This window comes from Miniopterus schreibersii (genome assembly GCF_964146895.1).
Source record: "Miniopterus schreibersii genome assembly, chromosome: 11".
NCBI lineage: Eukaryota > Metazoa > Chordata > Mammalia > Chiroptera > Miniopteridae > Miniopterus > Miniopterus schreibersii.
In genome coordinates, this window is record NC_138111.1 from 24,214,183 (window position 1) to 24,241,856 (window position 27,674).

A 27,674-nucleotide genomic window follows, 5' to 3' on the forward strand; every position below is an offset into this window, starting at 1 on the left:
ACGCTGGAAAACTGCAAGGTCAGGGAGGCTGAAGGGCTGGGCGCTGGGAGAGAGGGGCCCAAGGCCTGGCCAGGCCAGACCCTGAAAGCCTTGTAGGCCAGGTGGGGCAGCAGGGCCTGCAGGATGTCCGTCCCCACCAGGAGAAGTCGGGGGGGATCAGGGAGTCGGCCAGGCAGGAGCCTCAACCATCGCCTGGGCTGGGGTCGGACGGCTCAGTCCAGGGCACGGTGCTGGCAGTGGAGAAGGGTAGAAGGGGGTGGGTCCACCATATGTTTAGGTAGAAAAATCAATAAGTCTTGGTGGTTGATAGGATATGGGGAGGAAGGAAGAGGGAAGAGAATCCTGAATTAGGATTGGACATGATGGGCACATTCATTTGAGGTGAGAACGCAGGAGGAGCAGAGATGAGGAGTCTAGGTTTAAATCTGCTGAGCTTGAAAAACTTGCAGGATACCCATTACAGTGACATTACAGGGACAGACTTGCCAAGTGTCCTGGAGCTGGGAACAGTGTCTCCAGGACCCCTAAGGAGAAGGCTGAGAAGTCCTGGCTGTGCTCTTTGACCTGTGGGGGACCTCTGACAGCCTGTGCTCATGCTCAGAAACATGCCATGGCTCAGCCCTCGTCACCTCTCCTACTCAACAGCCCAGCACACCCCCTCCCTGGACCTGACCTCTGCTCGAGGAGGTGGTGGTCTTTACACCAGCCCTGGGACTCACCCCCACCTCCCTGACTCACCCACCCCTTAGCTGGCTCCCCATGGACCTGCAGGGGCTTCACCACACCCTCCCTCAAAAGGGAGCATCTGTCAAGGAGGTGCCCCCAACCCATTGAGGCTCCTCTGGATTTGCTGAACAGAAGGCAGGGTCTGCTCCCAGCCATGACTCTAACCTTCCAGCACCTTACCAGAGTGACCCCTTCCCCAGGCCCCTGAGTGGACATGAAGAGGGCCAGTCCCCTGCTGAGCACAGTGCCGGCCTCTGCTTCCCCATCAGTGCTGGTGGGCATCTCGGCCTCCCTGGATGGTATCTCAGCCGAGCCTTCTTCAGTATCTGGACCCTGAACAGGAAGACATCGTGGGGACCACGTCAGTGATCCACAGCCCTGTGGCTGGAGAGAGAAGCCAGCCCACACCTGAGTCTGTTGCTTCCTCTTCAAAGCATTTGCGCATCCAAGACCTCACCTTACACCACTGCCCTGACTGCGGCACCCACATAGAAACCCTGACAGTACCCACCGCCCGAGGTGTGAGCACCCTGGCCAGCACGGTGCCTGTGTGTTCATCCCACTCCTCCCTGCCAACCTCAGTGGCTGATGCTCACTGGTCCCTGCCATCTATCTGCCACTGCTCCTGAGAGTGAAGCTTCTACTGAGGGCCCAAATCGTGGTGCTGGGACCAAACCCAGGTCTTGGATGCACAGCTTTCTAGGGGGAGGGGTTGGATACCCTCACTGACCACCTCCTCGCCTTTCTCTCTTAGCTCAGTGCCCTCTGCCTTCCATCCTTCACACCCTTCACTGCCCTCCCCAAGGTCACCAATTATCACTGTGACAGATGCAACTCATGCCCTGTTCTTCAAGCTTTTACTCAGTGGGAATCCTGGCAGGATCTGACATTGTTACCCAAACCCAGAGCAAGCCACCACCACCCTCGCCTGGAATGAGACACAGCCTCCGAACCATAGCCCACCTCCAGGCTTGTTTCCCCCACCCTTTCTCGACTAAGGGCCAGGCGATCTTTCTAAAACCTACTCTGACTACATGACTTCCTTCTCTAATACCCTTAGCAACTCCCCATTTCTGCTGAGCACTCTCAGGTTCCTTCTCCTGGCTTCCTTGGACTCCGAGGCCCCCTTCAACCACATCTCCCTGCCTCCTCTCGCTCACTCTTGACCCAGAATGCCGGCAGACCATACCTCCTTAGGTCTTGGTGTGCTCATGGTGATGCCTCCAGGCCCTCGCTCCTACTGCTCCACCTCCTGGAACACCTGTCTCCTATCTGCTAGGCCACTTCTATACATCTCCTTGGTCTCACCTTCAACATCCTTTCCCAGGAGGGCTTCCTGGGCCCACAAGTCTGGGTTCTGGCTCCCGTTTTGGTGCTGCCAGAGCCCCGTGTGCTTCTCCTATTGCACCTCTTACCCTCTGTCCCCAGGAAGCAGTCTACCCTGTTTACCTGGTGCCCAGCACAGCAGCACCCCAACGTCTGCTGAGTGAGTCAACAGACAGCTCACTCCCTCCTTGAACTTGGCCCCACAAGGCTCTAATTCTCCATTTTGCAGACAGATGAAGAAGGCCAGTGACTGCTCCCACCTGAGATGCTCACCATCCCCCAGAAAGAGGTGAAGTAGAGCATGCACTCCAAGCTACTTACTTCAGTGGCCCCTTCCCCAGGATCCTGGGTGGACATGGAGAGAGCTGGCCCCCCGGTAGGCACACTGCCGGCCTCTGCTTCGCCTGCAGTGCTGGTGGTTATCTCAGTGCCTCCAGCTGCTGCTGTTGCTGCCAAACCTTCTTCAGTACGTGGGCCCTGAAACAAAGGCATTGCAAGGGACCACGTCACTGGGCCCATAGTCCTGATCAACATGCCTGTCGCTGGAGAGAACAGACTGTCGGTACCCCTCCTTCAACATGCATTTCTGTAGCTTCTTTCCCTCGAAGTGCCTTCTTATCTGGACTTCACCCCAGCCCCACGACGGTCCCAGAATCACAGCATCCCAGGAACAGGAGAGACTGCATGGCACCTGTTTGCATGCGCCAGTGCTGAGAGTTCACTGCCCCGAGTCAGCCCATTCCAGCTCCAACACCTCTGCCTAGAGGTGTCTGCTTCCTGTGACTTCCCTTATGTACCCATCCAGAAGCCATAAGAACAAGTGGAAGGTCTCTGCCCATGACGATGCCTGAGACATGCAGGCAGCAGCTCCGTCCTGCTCAGCCTTAGGCTAGACACCTGCTTCCTCCCTTTCTCTCTGACTTACCTTCCAGATGCAGGAAGTGGAAACAGAGCAGCCTTGGCTGCTGGTGCCCCCACAGTGACTATGTTTTATCTCAGTTTCCCAAGGGGTTTGTGTGTGTGTGTGTGTGTGTGTGTGTGTGTGTGTGTGTGTAAATTTGGGGTTGTTTTGGTTTGGTTTGCAAAAAAACAGTTCTTTCGATACTGAAAGCTGAGCAAAGTCAGACAGGTTTCCTTGCTGAAGGACTTTTCAGAGCCTATAAGGAAGATATAAGTGGTGTGTTTCCTAAATTTATTTGACAACAGAACTTTTTTTTCATATAACATATTAAATCCTTGCAGAATTATTGTCCTAAACAACCAGGGAGAAGATAATGTTACAGAATTTAAAATGAAACTCTTTCTGATGTAACTTCAGCTAAAGTCCCAAAAAGGTTTTCTAATGATAATTAACTAATTAATTGTACAAGGTAAGTACAATTCCACTGTCATCAGGTAACTTCCACGTGCTAAAAGGAGGAACCAAGCCACTTATGTGGGGTGTGCTGAGAGATAATGCCCTGCCTCCAGGCCATGCAGGAAAGAGAACAGAACTCTTCTGGGGAGAGTAAGAATCCCTTTGGAGAGAATGTTAAGTTTCCGTGGCTCTCCCCTCCCTTCTGTTCCCTATAAACCATTTGGTGAGCTGGATATGTATTCCTTGGAATTTGGGAGACAAAGGGACTGAATTTTTTATGTTATGCTGGACTGGACTTTGAAAATACCTGTACAAATAGGTTGTTATCAGATAGGGACTGGGAGAGTATGAGAATATCTGAATTTCATCTCAGGATGGTGGAAAGAATGACCTGACCCTGTGGGGGTTAGCAGAGGCCGTTGTGAGAAAAATACATTTGTTTTACTTTGGTACCCAAATGTGTCCGGCATTTTAAAAATTGACTTTGCAGGTACAAAAACCAATTATGCAACCACAGAGTGGACACTCCTGCAGTTAATCTCATTCTGTCTTGAAGGAGCTCAAAGAGCGGAAGAGGCTGTGCATCTTCACAATTGAGTGGGAGGGAGGCGAGTAGCATGGTGAGGACCCAGCATTCGTCCTGGGGCAGGTGTGAGGACCAGCTGCATCTCCTCCCCCTGTCCTGGTGCATCCCTGGAGAGCCTCTGGAGCCCTGGGACTCCTGCTGCCTCCGTCTCAGCAGGAGGGAGGCAGTCTCCACCACATTTATCTAAAACCCTTGTTGTCCTCTATGGTGCCCAATACAAGTTGCCATCAAGTCTGAAATAAGCAAACAAATTTACCACTGACAAACCAAATGACATTTACCATTCACTCACCTCTTCAGTGACATGAAGGAAGGCCCCATCCCCTGAGCCAGAGTCTGTAACGGGGGCACTGTTCACAGTAGGAACCCCCTCCAGCGTGTCATTCAGGATCTCACCAGACCCTAAGGAAGCAGGCATTCTGCAATTAATAACTGCATTTTGCATCTTGAAAAGGGAGAGGTACATCTTCACCAACTGACTTGAAAAGATGCCCAGAATACAAGGTTAAAAGAAAACACAAAACAAGAAGGCAGTATTGCATGTGCCCAAGGCCTGCATTTTTTGCTCTTTTTCAGAAGGATAACCATTTCGGACTGAAGTTACAGCCAATGCCAGAGCACTGAGATCTAGGTACAAGGTCAAAAAACAGCGCAGCGCGGCCGGGCGTGGCTCAGCGGTTGAGCATCGACCTAGGATCCAGGTGATCGAGGTTCGATTCCCGGTCAGGGCACATGCCCCGGTTGTGGGCTCGATCCCCAGTCGGGGGCGTGCAGGAGGCAGCCGATCAATGTCTCTCTCATCATTGATGTTTCTATCTCTCTCTCTTCTTCTCCTTTCCTCTCTCTGAAATCAATAAAGACATATTTAGAATAAATAAATAAATAGGACCGATGAGATTTAAAAAACAAAAACAAACAAACAAACAAACAAAGGCCCAGATGCTCACAGTAGGGGCTGGCTGAACAAACTGAAGGCAATATTACATGTGGTTTCAATCAGTTTCTGCCACCAACTGCAAGGCTGGAACCCTGCTTTGGCAAGTCATTTAACTGTGTCTCAGGTTCCTCATCTGTGAACTGGGGATAATTCCCCAGTTGTTTTGAATATTATGTACTACAAGGATTAAATAAATTAATACAAGGAAAGCATCAAGGACAGCCCTTGGCATAGAGTTAGACATCAATAAATGTTCATTGTCATGTTCATTGGTTCTATATTTGTAAAGGGAAAAAAACTATGAGTATACATGTTTTATCAACATTGTATAATTAATATAGTTATTATGTAACACATAATATATGAATATATATGGATATGTGTGTGTGTGTGCTGATATACAACACACATTGGCTAAACCACAATACTTAATATTGGTTTCCTCCTGAGGATAGGGGAGGAAACTACTATTTTTTTGGTTCATATAACTCTGCATTGATTAAACTGTTACCACAAAGGCCTACTTCTTTTGCAATTTAAAAAGCACATGGAGTCCTAAAGCAAAGAAAAAGAAATTATACTACCATGAATACATGTCTGTTACAGGCTGGACTCCAGGCTAAGCGTGACTCATACCTTCTCTCAACCTTCCCGCTAACCCATCTGACCTGCCTACAAGGACCTTCCTACCACCTTGCAGCTCGTGGGCAGAGCCAGGACAGAACCCTGCATTCTCAGTCTCCCCGCTATCGCTGCATGCAGTGTGTGTCTTGTTCTGATCTGCACATCAATACCTTATTATTTATTAACCCCATTCCCAAGAGAAGAAACAGTCCCCACAGAGAGCGAGTGGCTGAGAGAGGCCCTTGAAGCCAGGTCAGTCTGTCCCCATGCCCAGACATTTGCACACATGCTGTCTTTATGCATGTCCCATGGTATGAACAGTGTGTGTGTTGGTGGGTGAGGGGGGGTGCTCTATTATTCACAGGATCCATTGCACACCGGCATCCCCATCACTCTCTTGCATCTTCCCAGTTGTTACCACCAGGGGGTGCTGTGCAAGCAGCTGGCCCAACTCTGGGCCTCTGAGTCCCCACCCCTTGGAGGCTGGAGGAGAGAGCAGCCCATGCCCTGGGGCAAGAAGGTGTCAGGGACACTGGAATAAAACTGTAGGTGGGGCTCTCGGGCCCATTTCCCTCACCATCTGGACATTCTACCCAACAAGAAGAACGGGAACATTTCAGCCGGTTCTGTTGTTTTCGTTTGGCCTTTTGTTTGCCAGAGAAGGAATCTGGCCGATCCCAGGGAACAGGCAAGTTGTGCTTGGATCTGGGTCCCAGTCTGCATTTGGCTCCCTCCTCCTCTGAACTCACCCCTCAGTTTAGGAGAAGCCCTCATCCTGACCCCGCGGCCTCTGGCCCGTCCTTCCCCTCCTCAGAAATCCCAGTTCGGCCCAGGAGAAGCGCACTGCAGTTCATAAACTACCTCCACATCCTCTCATCCATGGGGACTGTGAGCGCGCCCGTTGGACAGTTAAAGAATCTGAAGCTTGGAAAAGTTAAGCAGCTTGCCCCAGCCCCGACAGGCAATAGGTGGCTGAGCTGGGCCTCCGGCCAAGCTGTCTGCTCCCGGCCAGCCCCACAGTCTTTCCACAGCAACACCCTGACTCCTTGGCTGTGCTGTGACTTTATGAAATTATCATACAATTTTTTTCTACTCGGTGCTGCATACCTTCTCTCACCCACAGACTTCCTTAATTTCATTACTAAAATAACTTTCATTTACTGATGGCAGAAGTATAAAGAACAATGATATGTAGGATTATAAAAAGGCATGTAAACTACAGAACTACATAAAAAGAAAATTAAAACCACCCACAATCCTACCGCCCACAGAATATTACTCATGGCATTTTGTTGTATATTATCCTAGCACACACAAAGGCACATACACTCACATTGTTCTATGTGGCTAGATATAAATATAAATAACATTCAAAATTAGGGTCATAGCACACATATAGTTTTGAAAGGTGCTTTTTCATGGAGTATACTCTGAGCATGTCCCTGGGCCATTCAGTCTTCTGCATCACCAATTTCAGGGCTGCACATATGAATGAAATACAATTTGTTTAACCAGTCCCTACTGTGGGCATTTGGGTTGTTTTTAGACCTTGTACCTAAATCTCGCTGCTCTGGCCTTGGCTATAACTTTGGTCTGAAACAGTTATACCTCTGATAAAGAGCAGAAAATGCAGGCAGATCTCAGGCCTGAGGCACATGTCAAGCTGCTGCCTGGGGGATCACGTCAGATCTTGGGTTTTTGCCAGTGCTCCTCTGTATAGCTGGGCAGGGACCAGAGCCCTGGATAGGGAGCCAAGAGGCCAGACTGCCCCAGGGCCTGCTACTGACTTCCTGGGTGCCTGCCCCTTTCTGGCTATTAATTAGTTTTTCCACATGTGCCACACAGGAGTTTAGATGGCCTGATCCCCTGAGAATCGGGGAGTTTGTGGCCCAGGGTGGGAAGGGTGGGGATTCTGGAGTCAGGCCTGGGCACTGGCCCTGTCCCACCACTCACTAGCTGTGTGACTGTGGGCACATCACTTACCTCTCCAAACATTGTTTTTTCCATCTGTATAATACTGGCTAATAACAGCAACTAGGAGATGTGTGGTTGGGCTTGGGGATGATGTAAACACTTGGCACACAGTAGGCATTTAATAAGCAGCAACAATTATTACAAGCTTTTCTGTTAAACCTCAGGTCCTTCTGGGGGGCTGGAGCCTGGGGATTGAAAGTTCAGCTATCCAAGATGAAAAGCCAGCTCTGCCGTTTACAAGCCATAGAGCTTCGGCTGGGTGACTTTGGGCACACAGTCATCACCTGATAAAAAACCACGGTGTGGGAAGGCACACCCAGGACTTGCCTTGCTCAGTGCTGCCGTACAGGATGGCACTCAGGTTGGCGGTTTCCGGGGTCCCCTCCGGTATAGGCTCACCAGAAAGCTCCTCATCCTCAGAGGGAGGGGATGTAGTTGGAGGCGTGTTTATGGGTTCAACTTTTGTTTCTTTAGGCTGAGGGGAGAAAAAATGAGATTCAAAGGATTTACTTAACAGGAAAGCAGAAAACAATGGCAGTGAATATCACTGGAGAAAAGAACATACCCCTAAAGTGCTGAATAAACCGAGAAGAAAGCTATGGTGCCCCTGGGCCATCACTGAACCCGCCAGGGCCCGTAAAAGGTACATGGAGGGGTCATTTAGTTCTATTCCATTTATAGCAAAACTCTGCTAAACCTGCCTGACGCTCTCTGAGCACAGAGACCACGAGTCCATGTCCCAGGCCAGGATGGAGGAGCTGCTCCACAAAGATCTGCTAGATTAGGGAATGAATGAAGCAGGCTGCACTCAGTGAACACTGTGTAAATCCAATCCCAGATGCGTGCTGGTCAGGAATGCCTCTGAAATTAAAAGATGGGTGTGGTTCCCTTTCTAGGACACTTCAGCTTCTGCGTAGTTTTTCCAAAGCCAGTCAATATCTCAACCAACTTTACCAACTAGGAAAGAAGAAACAAACGAACCCCCCTAACAGTGGGAAACACAGAGCAGTTCAGAGATCTAGGTAGAAATCTTGATTGGCTGGGGTGGGGGTAGGGGAGGCAGTGGGCGCAGCAAAGGTCATGACATCACCCCCAGACCCAGGCTCAGGTAGCAACTCCGGAGACCCAGCATTCAGTGTTATCCCTTTCTGAGCTCAAGGGGCTAGAGGGTGAATGAAAGGATCCTGCTGACCAGTATTGGACCTGTGATGTGAACGAGAAACAACTACGACATTAAGATTTCAGGGTTAGCCCTGGCCGCTGTGGCTCAGTTGGTTAAGCACCTTCCCATGCACCAAGGAGTTGCTGGTTCGATTCCCAGTCAGGGCACATGCCCAGGTTGTGGGTTCCATCCCTTGTCGGGGTGTATGCGGGAGGCAGCCAATAGCTGTTTTACTATCACATGGATGTTTGTCTCTCTCTCCCTCTCTCTAAAATCAGTAAAAAGGCCTGGCCGGGTGTGGCTCAGCGGTTGAGCGTCGACCTAGGATCCAGGAGATCAAGGTTCAGTTCCCAGTCGGGGCACATACCCAGGTTGAGGGCTCGATCCCCAATGACTTTCTCATCATTGGTGTTTCTATCTTTCTCTCCCTCTCCTTTTCTCTCTCTGAAATCAATAAAGATATATTTAAAAAATAATAATAATAAAATAAAATCAGTAAAAACATATTTTAAAAAGAAAAAGATTTCCGGGTTAATTTGTGACTATAGCCATCACTTACCTATCTTGACTAACAGTAGAAAATTATTTCCTTAATGTCAGAATCTAGTGTATAAACAATGAATCTCTGGTCCATCAGAACAAGGAGGGTTCTTATGGGCCTCATAACTTAGGATTTAATGGTTCAGTTCTTACAATCAATCTTGGATCAAATCCCAGCTCTCTACTTATTAGTGTTGTTATGTTGGGCAAGTCATATAACCTCACTAAGCCTTAGCTTCCTCTGTAAAATGGGGCCAATAATAACTACTTACAGGGTATAAAGTGCATGGAGGTGCTCAGCACAGGCCATAGTAGGAGCTCACCAATGGCAGCTGTCATCAACATCACTAGAATTCTAAAGTTTGAGAAAGAACAACACCTCGATAGTGATTTTCTCTGGTATCAAAGATAATTGTTTTTTTTTTTATCCCTTTACTTATCTGCAGTGGTAGCTTTTTAAATAATAAAAATGGGGGACAGAGCCAGGAGGCAGAGAGAGGGAGTGGGGCCAGTTCTTTGGTGAGAAGTCTGGCCTTGGATCTGGGGCATCTGTGGGGTGTTAGGCTGGGGGGTGGCCTGGGCAGGTGTATACTTTGGGGAGTTCACCCTAGTGCCAATGAGAGCATGGGTTCAGGGAGTTGAGGTTAAGCCAAGAGACCAGGAGACTGCACTGAAGAAGCCCAGTGAGGCAGGAACCAGAGTGGTATTGAGGGAGCAGAGAGCAGGGACCAGCCCAGGAGAAGATGTGAAAACCATTAGGATTCCCCATTTCTCCCCAGCTGTTTGGCCACCTAATAGGGGAGTAAGGTCTGAAGGGTGGATCGTAGGCAGTTCCTCTCCTCTTCCTGCCAGGGCCCCCTGATGGTCTCAAGAAATCCCATCTCTAGCCTGGAGCAAAGCTGCTGGTGGATGGAAGTGAAGTTGCTTTACAAGGGACTTGGGCTTTGAGACGCAGGACAGCAAGGTGAGGATGGGCTGAGCTCTGTAACTCAAGGTGGCAATGATTGAATTACATGAAATCACTGATTCCAGTCTATCAACCAAAAAACAAGGCAGCCACAAGTCCTTGTTCAAGGGCAGAGGGTGAATCTGGTGAGCTGACCCTTGGTGGTCAGGGTCAAGGGTCCTGCCCCCAACAAGCAGCTGCTGGTTTTCAGGGGTTAATGTGGATGGAGAACCAGTGTGGCCTGTGACAAAAATAGGAATGTTGAGTCTTAAGACTTTTTTATTAAAAGTATGGTGATTTGCTGAGTCCTCACTCATATTCAACACATATTTCCTGAAGCCCTACTGTGTGTCAGGAATTTGGCTAATCCCTGGGGATAAGGAAATGAATAAATAAGACAGAGTGGCTGTCCTCAAACTGTTGAACTATGGGGAGACTCAGACCCAGACCCAGACACAACTAACTGTGATTTCTGTGACACATGGAATAGGAGAAGTGAGAGCCAAGTGCGAGGAGGGAAGTTGGCAATGGCCTCCAGCTAGGGGCTGGGACGGGATCCTGAAGGATAAATAGGAATTGGCCAGGCAGAGAGGGGGGCAGAAAGGGCCCTTTTTGCAAACAGAACCCAGGAACGAAGGTTTCCACGAGTGGGGAAAGTGCTGGGTGTGTCTGGGGATCTGTGAGAATTTGGGTGTGGCTGGAAGAGAGATCCTGGCTATGGGTCAGAATCACCTGCAAAGCTTTTTTTTGTAAGTACAGATTCTTGAACCTTGCTCTAGATCTACTGAGTCTGAATATCAGCCCAGGCAAGAGCCTTTTTTAAAAGACCTCCCCGTTCTCACTGTCCGCCCCCCCCCCCAAATTTGATGCACAGCCAGGCTGAGAAGTATAGGGATATGAATTCTAACACAGCATAAGATAGAACTTTCCAGAAATGGAAAGGCGTGTCAGCAGAAGCTGACTTAGTAGGGGGCAGAGTCGGGGAGAAGGGACTCTTACCCTAAATGGGGAAGGAGGTGAGGAGGGGCTGGCTCTTAAGTCCATGATTCAGTTTGCAGGTCATGGCTTTTGTCTTGAAGGGTGGCAGTTGGAAAGGGTGAGGGCAGGGAAGTAATATTCATTCCAAGAGAGAAGCCAGACAGAGAGGGAGGGGAATGTCTGAGAGTAAGAGGGAAATTCCCTCCACTTGGAGGGGTGGCCAGGAAGGGCAGCCATGGAGACCCTGCAGGAGATGGTGAAAGGGGAAGTCCCAGCTCTGGGTGACATGACTAGGGCCACTCTGGTCCCTCCCTGGGGGACCTGGCCCTGCTCCCTCCTCGCTGACAGCCTCAGACACCTCTTTGCCTCAGTGCACCCTCTGGGGAATGAAGGGAAAAACACAGCCCTGCAAAGCAGGCTAGAGAGAGTGAGCGCTCTGCAGCCTCAGGACCCGCAGCTCCAGGACCTCCAGGCCAGAGCCACAGCCCTGGGGATGAGATGGTGGGGGGGGGGGGGGTCTTAAGGACTAAGGGCAGCCACAAGAGTTTCCCAGGAGGAACGGACACTGTAACGCATCACCTCAATCCTCACAATAGACCAGCCCATGAGTTTCCCAGGGGTCAATGCATCCTACTCTCCCACTGACACTGGTCTGCTCCATCTAACTGAAGAGGAAACTGACACTCCAGGAGGTGAAGTTACTGGCTCCAAGTCAACAACCAGTAAGTGGCAGAGCAGAACTCATACTTGGTGGGACTCTGCGCTATACCAGTTGTCTTAAAACCACTGAGGACAGTGGGTTTGGGGAATCTAGGAAGGAAAGTATTTGGGGTGTCCCAGAGGCCACCGAGTTCATCAAATATCTTTTTCACCTCTCCAGACACTTAGGGGATTTATTCCATGCTCATTCCCATCGGCTCTGCCCTGCATACTCTGGCCCAGGAGAGGAGGCCCAGCTACTATCCTGACTCCACTAACACACATGTGACCCTGGCAAAGCCACTCTGTCCTGAGCATCCATCTCCCTTGCAGGGTTGTTGCAAGAATTAAATTAAGTTATACATACAAAGCACCAGCTACACAATGGGTGTCAAAAAAAGCCGGTTCTCTTCCTTTCCCTACCATTTCTCTACTTCTGTCCAAAGCTGCCCATCTGCAATGCCCCCTCCATCAGAAAGCCCTCCATGACCAGCTCCACGCCCGTGATCATCTCATGCTCTCAAATCCCACTGCCCTCTCCCAGGGCCACTGTGGGTTACTGGAATCTCTGCCTGAGTCGGCCTCACTTGTAGTTGTGAACTGGCGCAGCGGGGGGCAGCGTCAGGCTAGAAGGCCCAAGTGGCTACCACTCTGTGCCCTGGACATGTTGATGGAGTGGCCAAGGGTTGATGGGCACACAGGATTGCAACATTGCTCAGAGCAGTCACTGCCAAGGCAGCCACTTGGAACCCTTGACTTCTTATATGTAAGTTGCCTAAGAACTGGCTGTAGGCCTGGGGATGGGCTTCTACAGCACCACCCAGGCCAGCAGCTCAGAGTCATGGCCTGAACCCCAGATGGGACATCAGGGGACCTGTTCTCTAGCCCCAGCTCTTTCCATGTTCCTTAGAGCAAGTTTCTTCCCCTCACTGGGCCTCAGTTTGCCCATCTGTAGAAAGGGCACCTTTGCACACCTTTGCACAGAAAAGCACTAACAGATTATGGTCCTGTCCTTCCCCATCCACATCTCAGTCACCAGAGGTCTATAATTTACAGCCTCTGCCATGTTTCCATCTCTCTGCTCTTCTATCAGAGATGTGTTTGTATAGTGAGCCAGACCAGTTGAGGAGATTGCTGGGGCCTCTGTGTTCAGTGAGTCAGACACTGCTGGCTGTCCTCATTAAAATGAGCTTCTTGGTGTCTCCAGTCTGACTCAGTGCTTTTGACACCACTTCCTTGTCTGGGACACAGGGCCCATTCCCAGGAGGGAGGAGGCCTGGGCCATTGGGAGGATGGCTGACTTTCCCAAGGGGTCAGAAAGGAACTCCTGGGAGTACTTACCAACTTGCAGGAGTAGGGGCCCTGACTTCCTTCTCATAGCCAGAGTCCTGAACAAACGTTACAATAGCCACCGTTGAGGGACACATCCTTCATCCCAAGCACAAGGCTGAGACTTGGCTCTGCGCTGTCTCATCTAACCCTCTCAACAACCCCACGAGATAGGACTCTGATTATTGTTTTATAGACGAGGAACTGAGGCTCAGAGAGGCTGAGCAAGTTACTCAAGGCCACAGAGCTGAGAGGCAACAGAGCACAATGTTTACCTCTGGACAGTCTTCTCATAGGTACTGCACAGGGTGGCACTCAGGTAACTGGTGTTCCCGTGCACTGAGGATTTTGCAAAATGCCTTTTGGCCAGTACTTTCCTGCCCTCCCCAGATGAGCTGATGATGGAAGTCACAGATCAGAGAACAGAGATGTGAGACCTGGGCTCTGGGCAGTCTCCAGGAACTCTCAGGCCCCTAAAAGCTGACCGAGATGACCTGCCGTGGCACCCCGGAACTCACCGGGGCTTGAGTGTAGGTGTCGGCATCTAAGATCTCAGCCATTCCGTCTATCTCCTGAAGCCCGCTGGTCTCTCCTGATGCCTGTGTGGAGGCAAATGGCGCCAAGTTGAGGGGGAGCAGTTCACAGCTGGGGAGTCAGGGAAACGGCCTCTGATGGAGGAACGTGTGTGTGTCGGAGACAGATGGACAGAGACAGAGTGAAACTGAGGGGAGCACTGTACGGCGCACACACTTAGTTATTTTTTGTTTCCTTCCATGTTTATTGCTCAAACATAGAAGCAACAACACTACAGTCAACTTACAGTCTCTCTGACCTACTTACTTGCATTTCGTCCAGGTTCCCTTTCATCTCCGTCAAAAGGCCCTCACAATATCTGCGTGGCTGTCACCAGAATTTTACGTTGGGAACAGTTATGTTGGAAGCATGTCTTCTCATTGCTGCCTAATCTTCATAACTAGCCATCTAATGGCAATCAGGAGCCTGTGGCCTGTGCTTTTCTAAACAACCCCTTATTCGTGGGCTCCTGGGTAGCGTCTGCTTTTCAATGTTCACAGCAACGCAGAGATGAAGGAACCCGAACATGCACGGTGTCCCTCCTCTCGGCCCCACACGCGTGCCAGGCCTGGACCACGGCCTCGAGGAGCACAAACGTTCACAGAGCCGAGTCCCACCCGGAGAGGCTCTCCAGCTAAGGCGGCCCCAGTCTTTACTAAATGAGTGAAATGGGCTTAATTTTGGGGGTTGACAGCATCCAAAGAAGAACAGACGTTCTAGGCTATGCCACGCTCCGCCTGCCTCTGACGCCCTGCGCCCCGAAGGCCTTTCCTTTCCCCCCAGCTGAGCATCGCTGCTCAGGCACTGACTCCCCTTGACCTGCTCTGGGGCCTCCTCTCCCGCCTCCTGCCCTGGGCCAGCACTCTCAGCGCTGTCACTGGAGTTGCGTGTGCAGGTGTGGCCTGAGCAGCCAGAGGGTGGACACAGTCCCAGTTTATCCCCTTACCTCTAGCTTCTCCCCAGGTCTGTCACCTGGCAGGGGCTTGGAAAACCGAAAGCAGGGAGAAGGGACAGAGGGAGGGAGGGGGAAAGGACCTATCCTTTTTTCCCTGGCCCACCACCCCACTTCCAACTCAGGAACTGATTCATTTGCCAATCATAAGAGCTAAATTTAGGTTCCTTTTTATAGGAATTTACACCCAGGGTGTCTTAGAGTTTTAGCTTCGATTTTAGAACCCTGGCACCCTTGCTTGGCAGGAGGTCTGGAAACCAGGCCATTGACTGCCCCAGCTGCGGAAAAACCTAACACCTTAGAACAAGCACCTCTCCCTCCCTCCCCTCCCACACACACCAAATTGATGGCTAAAACTCTTAAAAATAATAAAATAAAGCCCAAAAGCCCAAAATAGGACTTGAGGCGGCACTTGCCAAGATGAGAGACTTTAGAGGCGCCGTGACGTTGGGGATGAAGAATTGCTGGGCACCCAGCCCGTCCCTTGCAGACTGGCAGTCCGGGCTACAGGGCCCAATGTGGGGGCAGGGGCGGGGATGGGGACATGGAGACTCACCGAGGATTCTTCGGCTTCGCATTGCTTCTCAGGGGTCCTGGGGTCCGAGTGGATGGTGAGCTGCTGTATGGAGCCCTGGGGAAAAGCAGAGGGGTCAGAAGCCACTGCTTGCACATATACAGCACACCTACCAGTGAAAACATGACTGTTTTTGTAACGGAGCAGAACCAGTGACAGGGTGGTGCTGGCTATGACAAGTAAACCAAACTACCTCTTGGCCCTCTCTCATGTAGGGGGGACTCTGCTTGAGCCAATGTAACTTGAGCCCCACTATCTGGAGAGCCCCTCAGGGAGTAGTGTTCAAAGCACAGACTAACATGGCAGCCTCCTAACTGCTCCCCAGGCCTCCAACTTGTCAGGGGAAGGCCCTAAAGTGCACGTCTCCCCACTCCCAGAACGTGTCTGTCCCCTGTAGCTGAAAGCTTCTCGGCTGCAAGGCCTTGTCCCATGAAGAGCTGCCAGCCAGCCTCCCTCCCTCCATTCTTTCCTCCTCTTCCCACACCTGACAACTCATTCTCCACACCCACCCAGAGTGGTGTTTAAAAATTGTTCATTAGATTTTAACTTCTTAAAATTCTCAGTCTTCCAGTCATACTACAAATAAACCCAAACTCTGCCCCACAGTACTGTCTCGAATCAGGGAGCCCAAAGTCAGTACATGTGCTGCCTAAACTAATAACCACAATAACGTAGGGGTTTTCTTTATAATGGCTTGTTCGTAAAAGCCCATTCTGATGGTAAAGTCAGTTTTCTGATATTTTTTCAGGACACATTGTCCAAAAGGAGAGAGAGAAACTCTCTCCCTCGGGCATTCTAGCTTATTGCTCCTCTGCAGAAACGACTGCATCTGCACCCCTCTCCAAAGACAAAAGTCACTGAAGGATCTAGCAAACCCTCCTCTTTATAAACGAACAAAGTGCCTTCACACAGGCTCTCTCACTGACTCTGCAACCCCTTGGAGCAGGTTTTCTTTTCCTCTCTACCAGATAAGAAAATACAGAGAGGATCAGAGGACCCAGGTACTCTGATCCATCAGGCTATGCTGAAAACTCAGGGCTGGGACCTAGGTACTGGGTTCCAGCCCAATGTTTTTCCCACCATGTGTGCATGCCTCTTCGAGGACATAAGGATAAACTAATAGCAAGCGTAGTCACTCATGTTTGCCACACGGTGTCCAGTGGCCTCCCCGGTCTGCAGGGCTTAGACTCACGATGAATTTCTGCAGCTTCCTGGCTCCTGCACTACCCACGAAGAGCCCTGCTCTGGGCTCGAAAGCCAAGGCCCGGGAGGACCGCTGGAAGGGGACGCGGCTGTGCTCCTCACAGTCCACCAGGAGGGTCACTTCCTCGCCCTCGACGGTCACAGAGAAACGGTTCCACCTGTGGGTCATCACAGGCACCGAGAAGGCAGCAGCCTCATGGGACACGGAGGAGCCGGGCTCCGTGTAGTAGAGGGTGATCCGCTGGTGCCCATCCTCCACGCCCGAGAGCTGCAGGCCCAGGTGGATGACCGTCTGGTAGGTATCTGTGATGGCGAAGAGCACGCCACCCTGGTCACTGCTGGGCTTCGCGATGACACTGATGGCAAAGTCCCGGAAGAAGGTGGGCGGGATGAGAACACTGGCCGGGCGGCCCACGTTGGCGCCAGGCCCGAAGTTGTAGGCTGGGACGCCACCATAGCCTGTGACGAAGGACACGGAGGGGGACAGAGGGAGACCAATGATCTCCATGAGGTCCAGGTGGCCCTGGGAAGCCGGTTCTGCAGGGACAGAGAGAGAGAGAGAGAGAGAGAGAGAGGCCACATTTCACACATATGTTCTACTCTGCTTGGAAATGAGAAAGGAAATCTCAGAGGTCACCTGATTCAACCTCTGCTTGAGATGTGTCAACCTGCGCTGTACAGTCCAGTAGCCATTAGCCAAGTGTGGCTAGTGAGCTCGTGAAATGTGGTTGTCCCCACTGAGATGTGTCTAAGTGTAAATTACAAATGTCCAATACAGTACTTAGTTTGGGAAAAGGAATGTGAAATAGTTCATTAATAATGTTTACATTGATTACATGCTGAAATGATAATTTGGGAAAATATTGGGTAAAGCAGATACATTATTAAAATTTTTAAAAAGAGTATTTTGAGAAACAAGCATGTGCCCCACGCCCCCACTCTGCTTAAGAAGGAAAATACCAAGTCAGCTGAGGTGCATTTCCCTGCCCACGCCCCAGGGGCAGCCGCAGGGGGTGTGGCGTGCACCACTCCCATGCCTGTCTCTGTGTGTTTTCTGCGTGGGGATGTGTCTCTAACACAATGTGGGACTAGTGTGCATGTCTCTGAACCCCAGATAAATGTGGGCAAGCCGCATGTATTCTTCGGGTACTGTTTTTCTCCTCTCCCTAGGATATTTTTTCCATTGCTTTTCAGAGGGAGTAGAAGGGAGAGAGAGAGAAACACTGATCGAGAGAGACACATCAATTGGTTCCCTCCTGCACGTGCCCCGACCAGCCGGGGATCAAGCCCGCAACCAAGGTACCTGCCCTTGGCCCTTGGCCGGAATTGAACCTAGGACCCTTCGGTCCACAGGCCGACACACTAACCACTGAGTCAAACTGGCTAGGGTGACACTGTATTTTTGAGAGTTATCTTTGTTATGCACGTGGCTCTGTGACTTACGTTTTCATGACAGTACTCTACGGTGCAAATAGCTATAATGGATTGGTTCACCTTTCTGTTGATGGAAAGTGAAGTTTCCATCATATTACAAACACTGCCGCCATGGGCTTTCTCATACGTACCTCCTCGTGGTTACCTGTGCAGGTAATTCCACCACCTGGGGGTAGAATTACTGGATGATATGGGGATATACACCAAAGCTTCACTGAATGTTGCTAACATGTTCCCTGAAGCAACTGTGCCATTTTTTTAACTGAGACGTAATGGACATGTAACATCGTGCATCTTTAAGGTATACAACGTGCTGCTTTGATAGTCACACAGTGCAATATGATTCCCACCTCAGCTTTCGCTGACACCTGCATCAGGTCAGGGGATCGTCATTCCCTTTTTGTGGCGAGAACATTTAAGACCAACTGCACCATCTGACATACCCAGCAGCAGTGTGTTCTTGCCAACATTCAGGGGAGGCAGAGAGGTGTGACTGGGGAGAGGTCCAACGACAGCCGTAATATTTATTTCTTATTCCCCACCCCCTACATGCCCAACACAGCCCCTCCGGTGCCTCATGCTGTTGCAGGTCCTCCCCTCTACCTTGAAAGCTTTCCCCTCTGTCACCCACTCTGCCCGACCCCATGCCACCCAGGTATTGCCAGAATAACTCCTTTTCATCAAAACTGTGCCCGGGTCTCACCTTCCTTGAAATCCCTTGTTTCACCTCCGGCACCCACCCTCCTCTTCCCCTTCCCGAGGCTGCATTAGGTGGCCCCTCAATACACACCGGGTCCTCCACCGTAGCCCCCAGCCACTGCCCCTCACTCCTGGGTGACGTGTCTCTCCCCACTTGGCCATGAAAACAAGGGCCGCGCCATTCATCCTCTGTGTCCCCAGCACCCAGCCGGGTGCTGACGACTTAGAGAGCGAAGTCCAACCCGCTCATTTCACGGAAGGCATGGGCGAGGTTCGAAGAAGGAAGGTCTGCTGGCCATGAACTTGGATCTGATTCTCAACCTAAGGCTTTTTCTCCAGTTTGCAACATGCATTAAAACAGAAATTAATTTAAGTTTGACAGACACCAGAATGCATAAATAAAATGATTGATGAATCTGGTTAAATTTAACCACATGGAAATTCTGAAAGTTCTGAATAGCAAAATAAAAATCCCCACAGTGTCAAATAAAATCCCCAAACTGGGCCAAAATGTTTGCTTCATATATTACAAACCACAAAGTAATTATCCAGATACACAACGCCAATGCGTAAGCAGGAGGGCAACAACCCACGAGAAAAAAATGGGCAAAGAATAGGAAATTCTTTCCACAGCAAAAGAAATAAAAATGGTTCTTAAACACAGGAAAAGACAGTCTCACCCGGAATAAGACAAATAGGAGTTAAGACTACAAAGGTGTATCATTTCCCTGTCGGCTTGGTAGGGGTCAGGATATTGGATAATATGCGGTGCTGGCGAGGGTTTGAGGAAACAGGCCACCTCATGCGCGCCGGGGCGGGGCAGCGAAACTGGTGTAGCATCTGCGGAGGCACCTGGCCATTTACCCCACCCGCACGCGGGCAGGTGCTCTCCCACCCGGGAGCCGCACCTCCGTGATGCGAAAGGCAAAGCCTGCTCGGGAATGTTCACGCAGGCATGGTTTACCTGCATCCAGACGCCCGCCTTTGGGAATGGTTACGTAAATAATACATTTTTTATTTCTCTGTACAGCGAAATACAAGGCAGCCTTTAAAAAGATGTTATTCCAGCCCTGGTGGGGTGGCTCAGTTGGTTGGAGTGTCGTTCCATACACTGACGGTGCAGGTTCGACTCCCGGTCACGGAGGGTAGGGACTTAACTGATGTTTCTCTCTCACATCGATGTTTCTCTCTCTCTCTCCCTTCCTCTCTCTCTAAAATCAAGAAACATATCCCCAGATGAGCATTTGAAAAAAAGGTGTGATTTCTTAGTTAGTAAAATGCAACAATCCACAAGATGTATTAGGTAATTTAAAAAGGTACAGAATAGAATCATTATTAGTTGGAAATACAATATTAACACATATTAATAACATAAATACATACAAGGTATTTTTAAATATAGGTTAGAATACCTTTAGAAGACACAAGAAACTGGGAGCAGAGACTGTCTCCAGGGAGGGGAGACAACAAGAGACTTTCTTTTCACTGGACACTCTTTCCTACTTTTTAAATTTTACACCAAGTACATGGTGTGAAAAGTAAAGACACTGACATATTATTCAAGACATTCACTCCTTCCACCTCCCTTTAGACATTACAAAACCATTTCTTCTTGCTTTTCCTCACTCAGATATAGCCCATATCTTTGTATAAGAAAAAAAGTGAAAAGAAATAGAATAAAAGCAAACACCCCACTGAGATTTCTTTTCTCCTCTCCACAGTTTAAAGATAAAAACAAAACAGAACTGTGAGCACCCTGCTGACAGCCGGGCTTTTTTGTTGCTTTAATCCAGTGAAAGCTTTTCCTCCAGTTCCTCTCTCTCCTACTGAGAACAGGGGGGGGGAGCCCCTTTGCAGTGGATGCTCCCGACTTGGAGGAGGTGTGATTCCTCAGGGAGTAAATAGGCCAGAGCCTCTCATCCAGTGACTTGTTTCCACGTGGTGTCCAGGGGGTTCCCAGGACAGGTGGGGGTTCAGGGGATCTGGGGGCAGGGGCTGAAACATTCCCACCGGGACGCCTGCTTAAGCAGTACAGCCCAGGCTTCCATGTGGCAATTCTGGGAATTCTTAGTCCCAGACAGATTCTGCTTAAAAAAAAAAAAATCACAAATCTACCCTTGTTTAATAGACAGGGAGATGAATGGTCAGGAAGAGAGTTGCATCACCAGGACACATAGCCAGGAAGCAGCAGATGGAGCATCTAAACAAGAATGAACAGAGGGAGGTGAGATTCTGCCCCGGGGGGACTTGGAATCACAGGCCTCCCCAGCTGGTGCCCCTTCCCACAGCCTCTGCTGCCCCGGCCTCAGACATGCAAGGGAGGACAAGTGTGCAGACACCAGCTGAAAGGCCTGGTTTCCGCTGGGTCGGCCACAAAGGCAGCCAAGCCACAAATCTAGAGGAAGCCTGAATCAGCCCAGCCCTGCTCTCAACAGTCCCCACTGCCCTCCACACACATTGTCCCATCGCAGGGTGTAGCATGGTGGGGAGCGAGGGACCCCTGGCCTGGAGCGACCCATGCTCAGGGCCGCACCTGGGCCTGCTGGCTCATTTACCCTTGGCCTCTGGCAGGAGGGCCACCTGCTCAGGCGGCCACCAGGGAGGGGAGGGGAGAAAAGCTGGAGCCAAGACAAACAGGCCTGGCAATTTCGTCCATAGGCTTGTCCTGGAATGGCTCTGTGCTGGGCTGGAAGGGGTGGGGGGTGAAGATCACAGTTGATGGGAAGACTCCTCCTATTCTGGAGGGGGCATGCTGAGGGGGGCTGATCATGGAACCCTGGCCTCAGGACCTCATGCCCTGCATGGGAGGGCACCACACTTCTCCCCAGATAATAGTACCTACCTCACAGGAACTGTATAACTTGAGAAAATAGTATTTCTAAAATGCATAGCACACAGGAAGTGCCAGGCACAGAGACTGAAGCCCTGATAAAGGTTAGTGAGGTCAGGCTCAAGGTCCCACATCCAACAGGACCTCACTGCATGCTCATCCATCAGCTGGAGATCCAGGCTCCCTGCCATCTCCAGGATGCTGGGTCCATGGGCCCACAGCCCATGCACACAGCCATGGGGCAGCAAGGGGGCCCGGGCAGAGGAGGCAGGGCTCTTCAAGGGAGGCCCACTGACTCTATCTGTGCTCTTGGGCAAACCCCTCCCTGACCTTAGTTTCCCCATCTGTGTACCAAGGAATTAGACAAGACAGACCCTCAGAGCTTTATCCATCTGACATAGTCTGTGTGTCTTCACTACCTTCAAAACACCCCCTGGGGCTGGCTCTGACTTCAGTCTCAATCTCTCATGCCATTAATGCATAGGGACAACTTCGTTTACAGTGGAGTTCTTCAACACACTTTTCCAATTCACGAATTTGACAACATTTATGAAGCCCTCGCATCATGCCTTGTGTGGTGCTGGGGTATGGAGCGGAACCTAGGACGCAGGTTCTGAGGAAGCTCACGAGCCAGGCGTCTCAGCCAGCAGTCATCTGTTCACGCTACTCACAAGTTCCAAAGCCTTCGTGGAGGAAGTCGGAATCCCCTCAGGACACCCTCCGCTCCGTCTCCTCCTCCCCCTTTCCCTGGTCTTCTGTTAGGAAGGGCCTTCCCCGTATTCTCACAGCTGGTTCTTTCCAAGCTCACTCAGCTGTACCCCAAGACACCAGAGCACCACCCTTGCCCCACACACAGAGTCTCCCCATCACCCCCATCAGGGCTTGGCACAGAGCAGGCACTCAGCAATGCGGCCTAAGGAATGGGGACAGGCAGATGCCACTGGGCTTCACTCCCCTAAACTCTTTGGTTCCAGAGCACATCTCTGGGGCGGCCCCTCCCAAGGGCACAGGGAAAGAATCAGACTGCTTCAGAGATGGACCGGGAAAGGGAAAATATGAGCAGTCACCGCAGGGTGCGACTTTCCTCCCAGGGGTCCAAAGCCAGTTTCCATAGAAACTAGGACAGAATCCTAGCAATAAAGAAGCAAACAAGGCAGGGTTCAGGTTTTCCTTCCACAGAGATGACGGCAACCTGACCAGAGGAGGTGAACAGCTGGTGGGAGCACCTCCCTCGTTCCCTCCTCTCAGCTATGGGCTCCAGCTGAGCATCAGTTTCTCCTTCTGTGTGATGGGCGGGTTCAGCCCTTCCATCTGCGGGATCCTGAGGAGTACAGGGGCCAGCCTGGGCTTTGGAGGCTTCCCTCCCTAGGGAACTGTATCTGGCTTTGCAAAGCTCCACCTCACAGACGACATCTTGGACCTAAGCCCATTGCTCCTGCTTGTTAGCATTTAAGGCCAGAAGGGGCTAAGAAGCATCCCTCTGGCTCTGGGCCAGCAAGGAGAGGCCAGCCCGGCAGAGCCAGTGAGGCTGAGGACACCCAGGACTGCGCGCGGCAGTGGCCCCTGGCGGCCATATGGAGAACTGCACCTCCACGAAACCCAAGGAAGACTTTTCTGGTTGCAGCTGCCAGGGAGGGACACTGCCTGGGCCTGGGGAACTGGGAGACAGGGCTCCCTAGCACAGAATCAGAGACATAGGTCTGGAAGGGACCCAGGAGCGCAGGCCTGAGGTCGTTCAGGGAGCTGTGCCAAGTCAGGCCTCTGTCTTTTTCCTATACCAGCTCCCGGGAAAAGAAAAGCTGCCCCTCCCCACATCTCTCATTCCCACCTGTGGCTGTGAAGACCTGCAGGATGCTTCAGTCAGCTTTAACTGGGATGTGTTGACTGCTTCAAACTGGCTGCTGTATTCCACGGGGGGCAGGGCTCAGGAGGTCCAGGGGGCCCCATGCTGCTATGGCAGGGGTTGGAGCCAGCAGGCCAAGGGTTTACACGTAAAGTTGGGGTGGCTGCCCTGGGGACCCCAGCATGGCCCCTCTGGCCTGGGTTTCCCTGCAGTCAGCCCCTGGGGAGAGAGGAGGTCCCCACAATCTCCTTTTCTGCCTGCAGCATGAGCTAGGGAGCCTCAGAAAACCCAAGAGTCCTTCCTCTTTGCTCCCCTTCAGGCAGTCCTGCCTGGGAGAGGGACACTGCTGCATCTTTTCAGGACTGTTCTTTTCCTTCCCTTTGGATGCCCCTTTAGGGAGGTGGCCCCTGAAATTCTGGGTGTACCAAAATCAAACCTCCTGGCCTGTGTCTTCCCTTCCTCCCACCTCCCTGGAGAGACAGGAAGCTGGGAGTTGAGCAGGCCACAGACTCTATACACAAAGAGCAGTTCAGCATCTGGAAAAGGAGTTTCCTTTGCCACATACCCACCAAAAGGCCATCTGGTTTATGCTTGCACATCTCTACCATAGCAACCCTGACCACTGATGGACTTTTCTAAGTCTTTGGAGCTTTCTCCTGGTGAGCTCAGACATATCTCCCTGTAGCTCCCACGTAACTGGCTGGACCTAGCCCTGCCCTCTGGGGCTGTACACAAGTCGGCCTCAACTTCCACATCATGGTCTCTCAGACATTGCACAGAGAGGTGGGAAGGGCCAGGCCTGGAGGCACACTCTGACACCAGCTGAGTGTATGATCTTGAGTAGTCCCTCTCCTCTCTGAGCCTCAGGTTCCTCATCTGTGAAACGAGAGGCTTAGACTAGATGGTTTCCAAAGGCCCTTGCCAGGTCTAAGAGTCTCCAATTCTGCATCTTCCTCAGCTCCCTTCTGTTTTCCAATTTCTCTAACCACCCTTAACTGTGGTTCCCTCAGCCCACAGCCTCAGGCCTGGAAGGAATGACTCCAACAGGATCAGGACAAACCCAGGCCTCCCACTCGTCTTTGGACACAGCAGCCTGGCCAGAGGCAGGGAGTAATGTGCCCAGGAAAATGTCACAGCTCTGCCTAGGAGGAAACATCACCCCACCCAGGCTGGAGTCCCAGAGGCTCTGGGCTCTACCTGACTCCCTTCCCGAAGAAAGTGAACGAAACAGAATTCATGCTGCATGGGATCCGTCTGCATCCAGCAAAGCTGCATGAGGTTCTTAGAAAAACCTACCACCAATGCATTTCTTAGAAAAAGGACTATTTCCCTGCCAGGGAAAAAATCCTGGATCAACCTAGAAGGGAGACCTGGGCTTGCCAACAATGAAAGACCTCATTTTTCTGAACTACAGAGGAGCATTTTTCTACATGTAAACTTAGACCGCCTCCTTCCCTTTTCCGGTTTTCATATATAGCATAGGAATTTTCCTGCTCAATGAACGTACTGTGTGAGCTCCCCTCCCCGCCCCCTGTCTCTCTCACTCTCTTAGGCCTCTGGCCTAAATTGAGTAAGGATGGTTTTGAAGGGAGCTGTAGGTGGGCAGAGACTGGCAAGGTGTGGGCCCTGCAGCTTGGCTGCCCTGCCCAGCAGCTGGAAGGAGCTGAACCCAGCTGAGAGCCCCAGCAGGAAGGCACCCACCCAGCACCCTCTCTGGTTCCAAAGCATCCTTTCACCTGTTCCTCCTCTAGGAGGAAGGCAAGGCAGGGATCACTTTCTTATTTCGCAGAGGACAGAATCAAGCCCCAGAGAGGAAAAATAACTCACTCGAGGCTCCAGGGCAGGAGCCAACATGAAGACCCAACACTGAGCTCTACCTGCTACAGCCCACTGCCTCCCAGGCTTCCCTTGTGACCAGGGAGGGAAGAGGCTGCACATTTCTGGGTCCCCACAGACTCTGTCCATCCCTCCACCCAAACACCCTCACTTCATCCTGGTGGTTAGTTTCCTTTCTTGTCTGATATGATTAGATACAGGCTCCTGGGCATGGACCTTGCAGACTCATCTCTCAGTCCCCAGCCAAGGGTAACCTATAGGGAATGACAAGAAATAATAACATTAGCAGCTAAGATTTACTGTGGGCTTGCGGTGTGACAGGCACCATTCAAAGGGCTTTCTGCCAATCATTTCATCTTCACTACTGATTCTCTATGGGGTAGATAATTTTATTATCCCCATTTCACAGGTTAGAAAATTGAGGCTTGGAGAAGTTAATTACTATTCCAAGGCCATGAGGATAAGCAACTGGAGTCAGCATTCAAATCTCAATAGGTGGTATAGCATGATGTGAACATTTCAGCCTTGGCCACACGTCAGTCACCCAGGGAACTTCTAAAAAGACAGAGGTCTGCCCCTCCCGCCTGGCCCTATGGACTCAGAGTCTTCCAGGGCCTGGCCTGCGTGAGTCTGATCCCCTCTCCCAGTTGGCAGCGACAGGTAAGGTTTAACCCCTTGGGCTTTGGTGTCAGGCCTAAGACCTTGGGCTTGGGTCTTAGGTGTGTCATTAACTGGTGTGTGACCTTGGACACATCATTGCTCTGTACAGTGGACTCACAGTATCATTGTGAGAATGGACAACACAGTGAGGGCTGCGTCAACACGGGGCCCTGTGCATCGTGGACACTCGGGACCCAGTGTGAACCCCGGCTAACTGGACCAGGCTGGCTCTGGGCCAGGCACTCGCACACTCTTGTCGGTTCCCCTCACAGTCACCCTCCAACTCTTAGCCTTGAAAGAAGTAATAATATCATTGGATAAGGAGTTCCAGTGACTAGGGAACTGAAGAGTTTGACCTGGAGAGAGTGTGACCCCCTCATTCTGAGACCCAGGTCTGCTCACCACCACCTCTACACACACACACACAGACACACACACACACACACACACACATATATTAACCCTTGGCTCCAGTGCAAGTCACACGAGCCTCAGGAAGCACAGGTGGGTCTTGCTGTCCTGCTGTGGTGAGGGTCTTCAGAGCCCTCCTCTGCCCCCAGCCCAAATCTCTGTTCTGGGAACCCAGGGCCACATGCACCATGTGGCATGGTTAAAGCCAGCAGGTGTGGCAGGCATGAGCAGCCTCGAGTGTCTGGGAAGAACTTTGTAGTCAACTGCTCTGGGTTTATGGACCTTCCTTTTCCATCTGGAAACAAAGACTCTTTGAGTGTGACTAGGGCCTTGAATCCTGAGGATGACATCAGTTGGAATGAGTCATCATCCCGGCAGGCAGCTCTGGAGGACTCACCAGGGCTCAGCAAGGAAAATGCATGGCAAACGGGCCTGTCGGGGGCACATGAGGGGCACCAGACAGGAACATTTGAGGACCTGCTGGAAGGAGCACCCGACAACCCCCAGCTCCTGAAAACTGCCAGGCTCGGCACTGGCAGGGGACAGGGAACCAACAGCTGGGGGGCAGGCAGGGTCAGTGTAGACACTGGCCCAGAGGGTTTTGAAATGCATTCCTTAGGCCCGGGAGGCAGGCAGAGAGGGGACCACAGGCAAGAGGAGGGGAGGCTGAGGAGAAGGGCTGCCCCTCAGCCCCAACACACATGTACACTCACACACAGCTTCACACTCATACCATACATTCGCCCGTTCACAGCACACCCCCTCGCACACTCGCACCCACTGATACATGTAGTCACACCCACACATTCACTCACACTCATCCCACACTCATGCACACCGACACCGCCACACGCTCACACACACACGCACATTGCTTCACGGGTACTTTCTCATGCTCTCGCACGTTCGCACACACTTACCTACCCTCATATACACACTCACACCAAACGACTCAGACTTAACTCGTTTATTATGTTGGGTTCCAATTACAGCCTCATGTAAAGAAGCAAACCTGCAGTTAAGACAAACCAACCAACAAAAGCGCGGCCATTGAAACCCCTCCACGAAACTGCTGCTGAACCTGAGGCCTTACGGGGAAGATACTTGCCTGGGCCCATGGGGAGTCTGCAGCCCACCCCTTCTTCCCCAGCTACCTCTTTAATGGCCTGGGGAGCTTCGATTGCACTTCCTACACACAGGGTTTCGGTCTCTCTGATGTGGGCACATTTTCTATATTTTCCCCTTGTCAGTGAAACCTTCTCAGAATATCAAATTTGGGTCATGTCTTCACCAAGTGTTGAATCCAATTCACTCATTTTCTTGGAAGCAATCCTAGAAATGGCTGGTCAATAAATATGAACAGCTGGCCTGCACAGGTGATGCCTGGAGCTTGGCACAGAGGCTGGCACAAGTAGGGGTCCAATAAATGTTAGTTTTATGAATGTGCGAGTGAACACATAACAATAGTTCCTGTG

At 51.2% G+C, this 27,674-nt stretch overlaps 1 protein-coding gene across 2 annotated transcripts in view; it reads right to left on the reverse strand.

Moving 5' to 3' along the window:
• COL15A1 (collagen type XV alpha 1 chain) overlaps positions 1 to 27,674 on the reverse strand; it is a 93,627-nt gene that overhangs the window by 43,360 nt on the left and 22,593 nt on the right. For both annotated transcript variants that reach the window (XM_081150619.1, XM_081150618.1), the window contains exons 3-9: positions 16,476 to 17,023; positions 15,266 to 15,340; positions 13,703 to 13,783; positions 7,858 to 8,005; positions 4,288 to 4,397; positions 2,374 to 2,529; positions 907 to 1,059 (exon numbers count right to left, since the gene is read on the reverse strand). In XM_081150619.1, the coding sequence (XP_081006745.1) occupies positions 907 to 1,059; positions 2,374 to 2,529; positions 4,288 to 4,397; positions 7,858 to 8,005; positions 13,703 to 13,783; positions 15,266 to 15,340; positions 16,476 to 17,023 (1,271 nt within the window). The remainder of the gene's footprint in view (positions 1 to 906; positions 1,060 to 2,373; positions 2,530 to 4,287; positions 4,398 to 7,857; positions 8,006 to 13,702; positions 13,784 to 15,265; positions 15,341 to 16,475; positions 17,024 to 27,674) is intronic.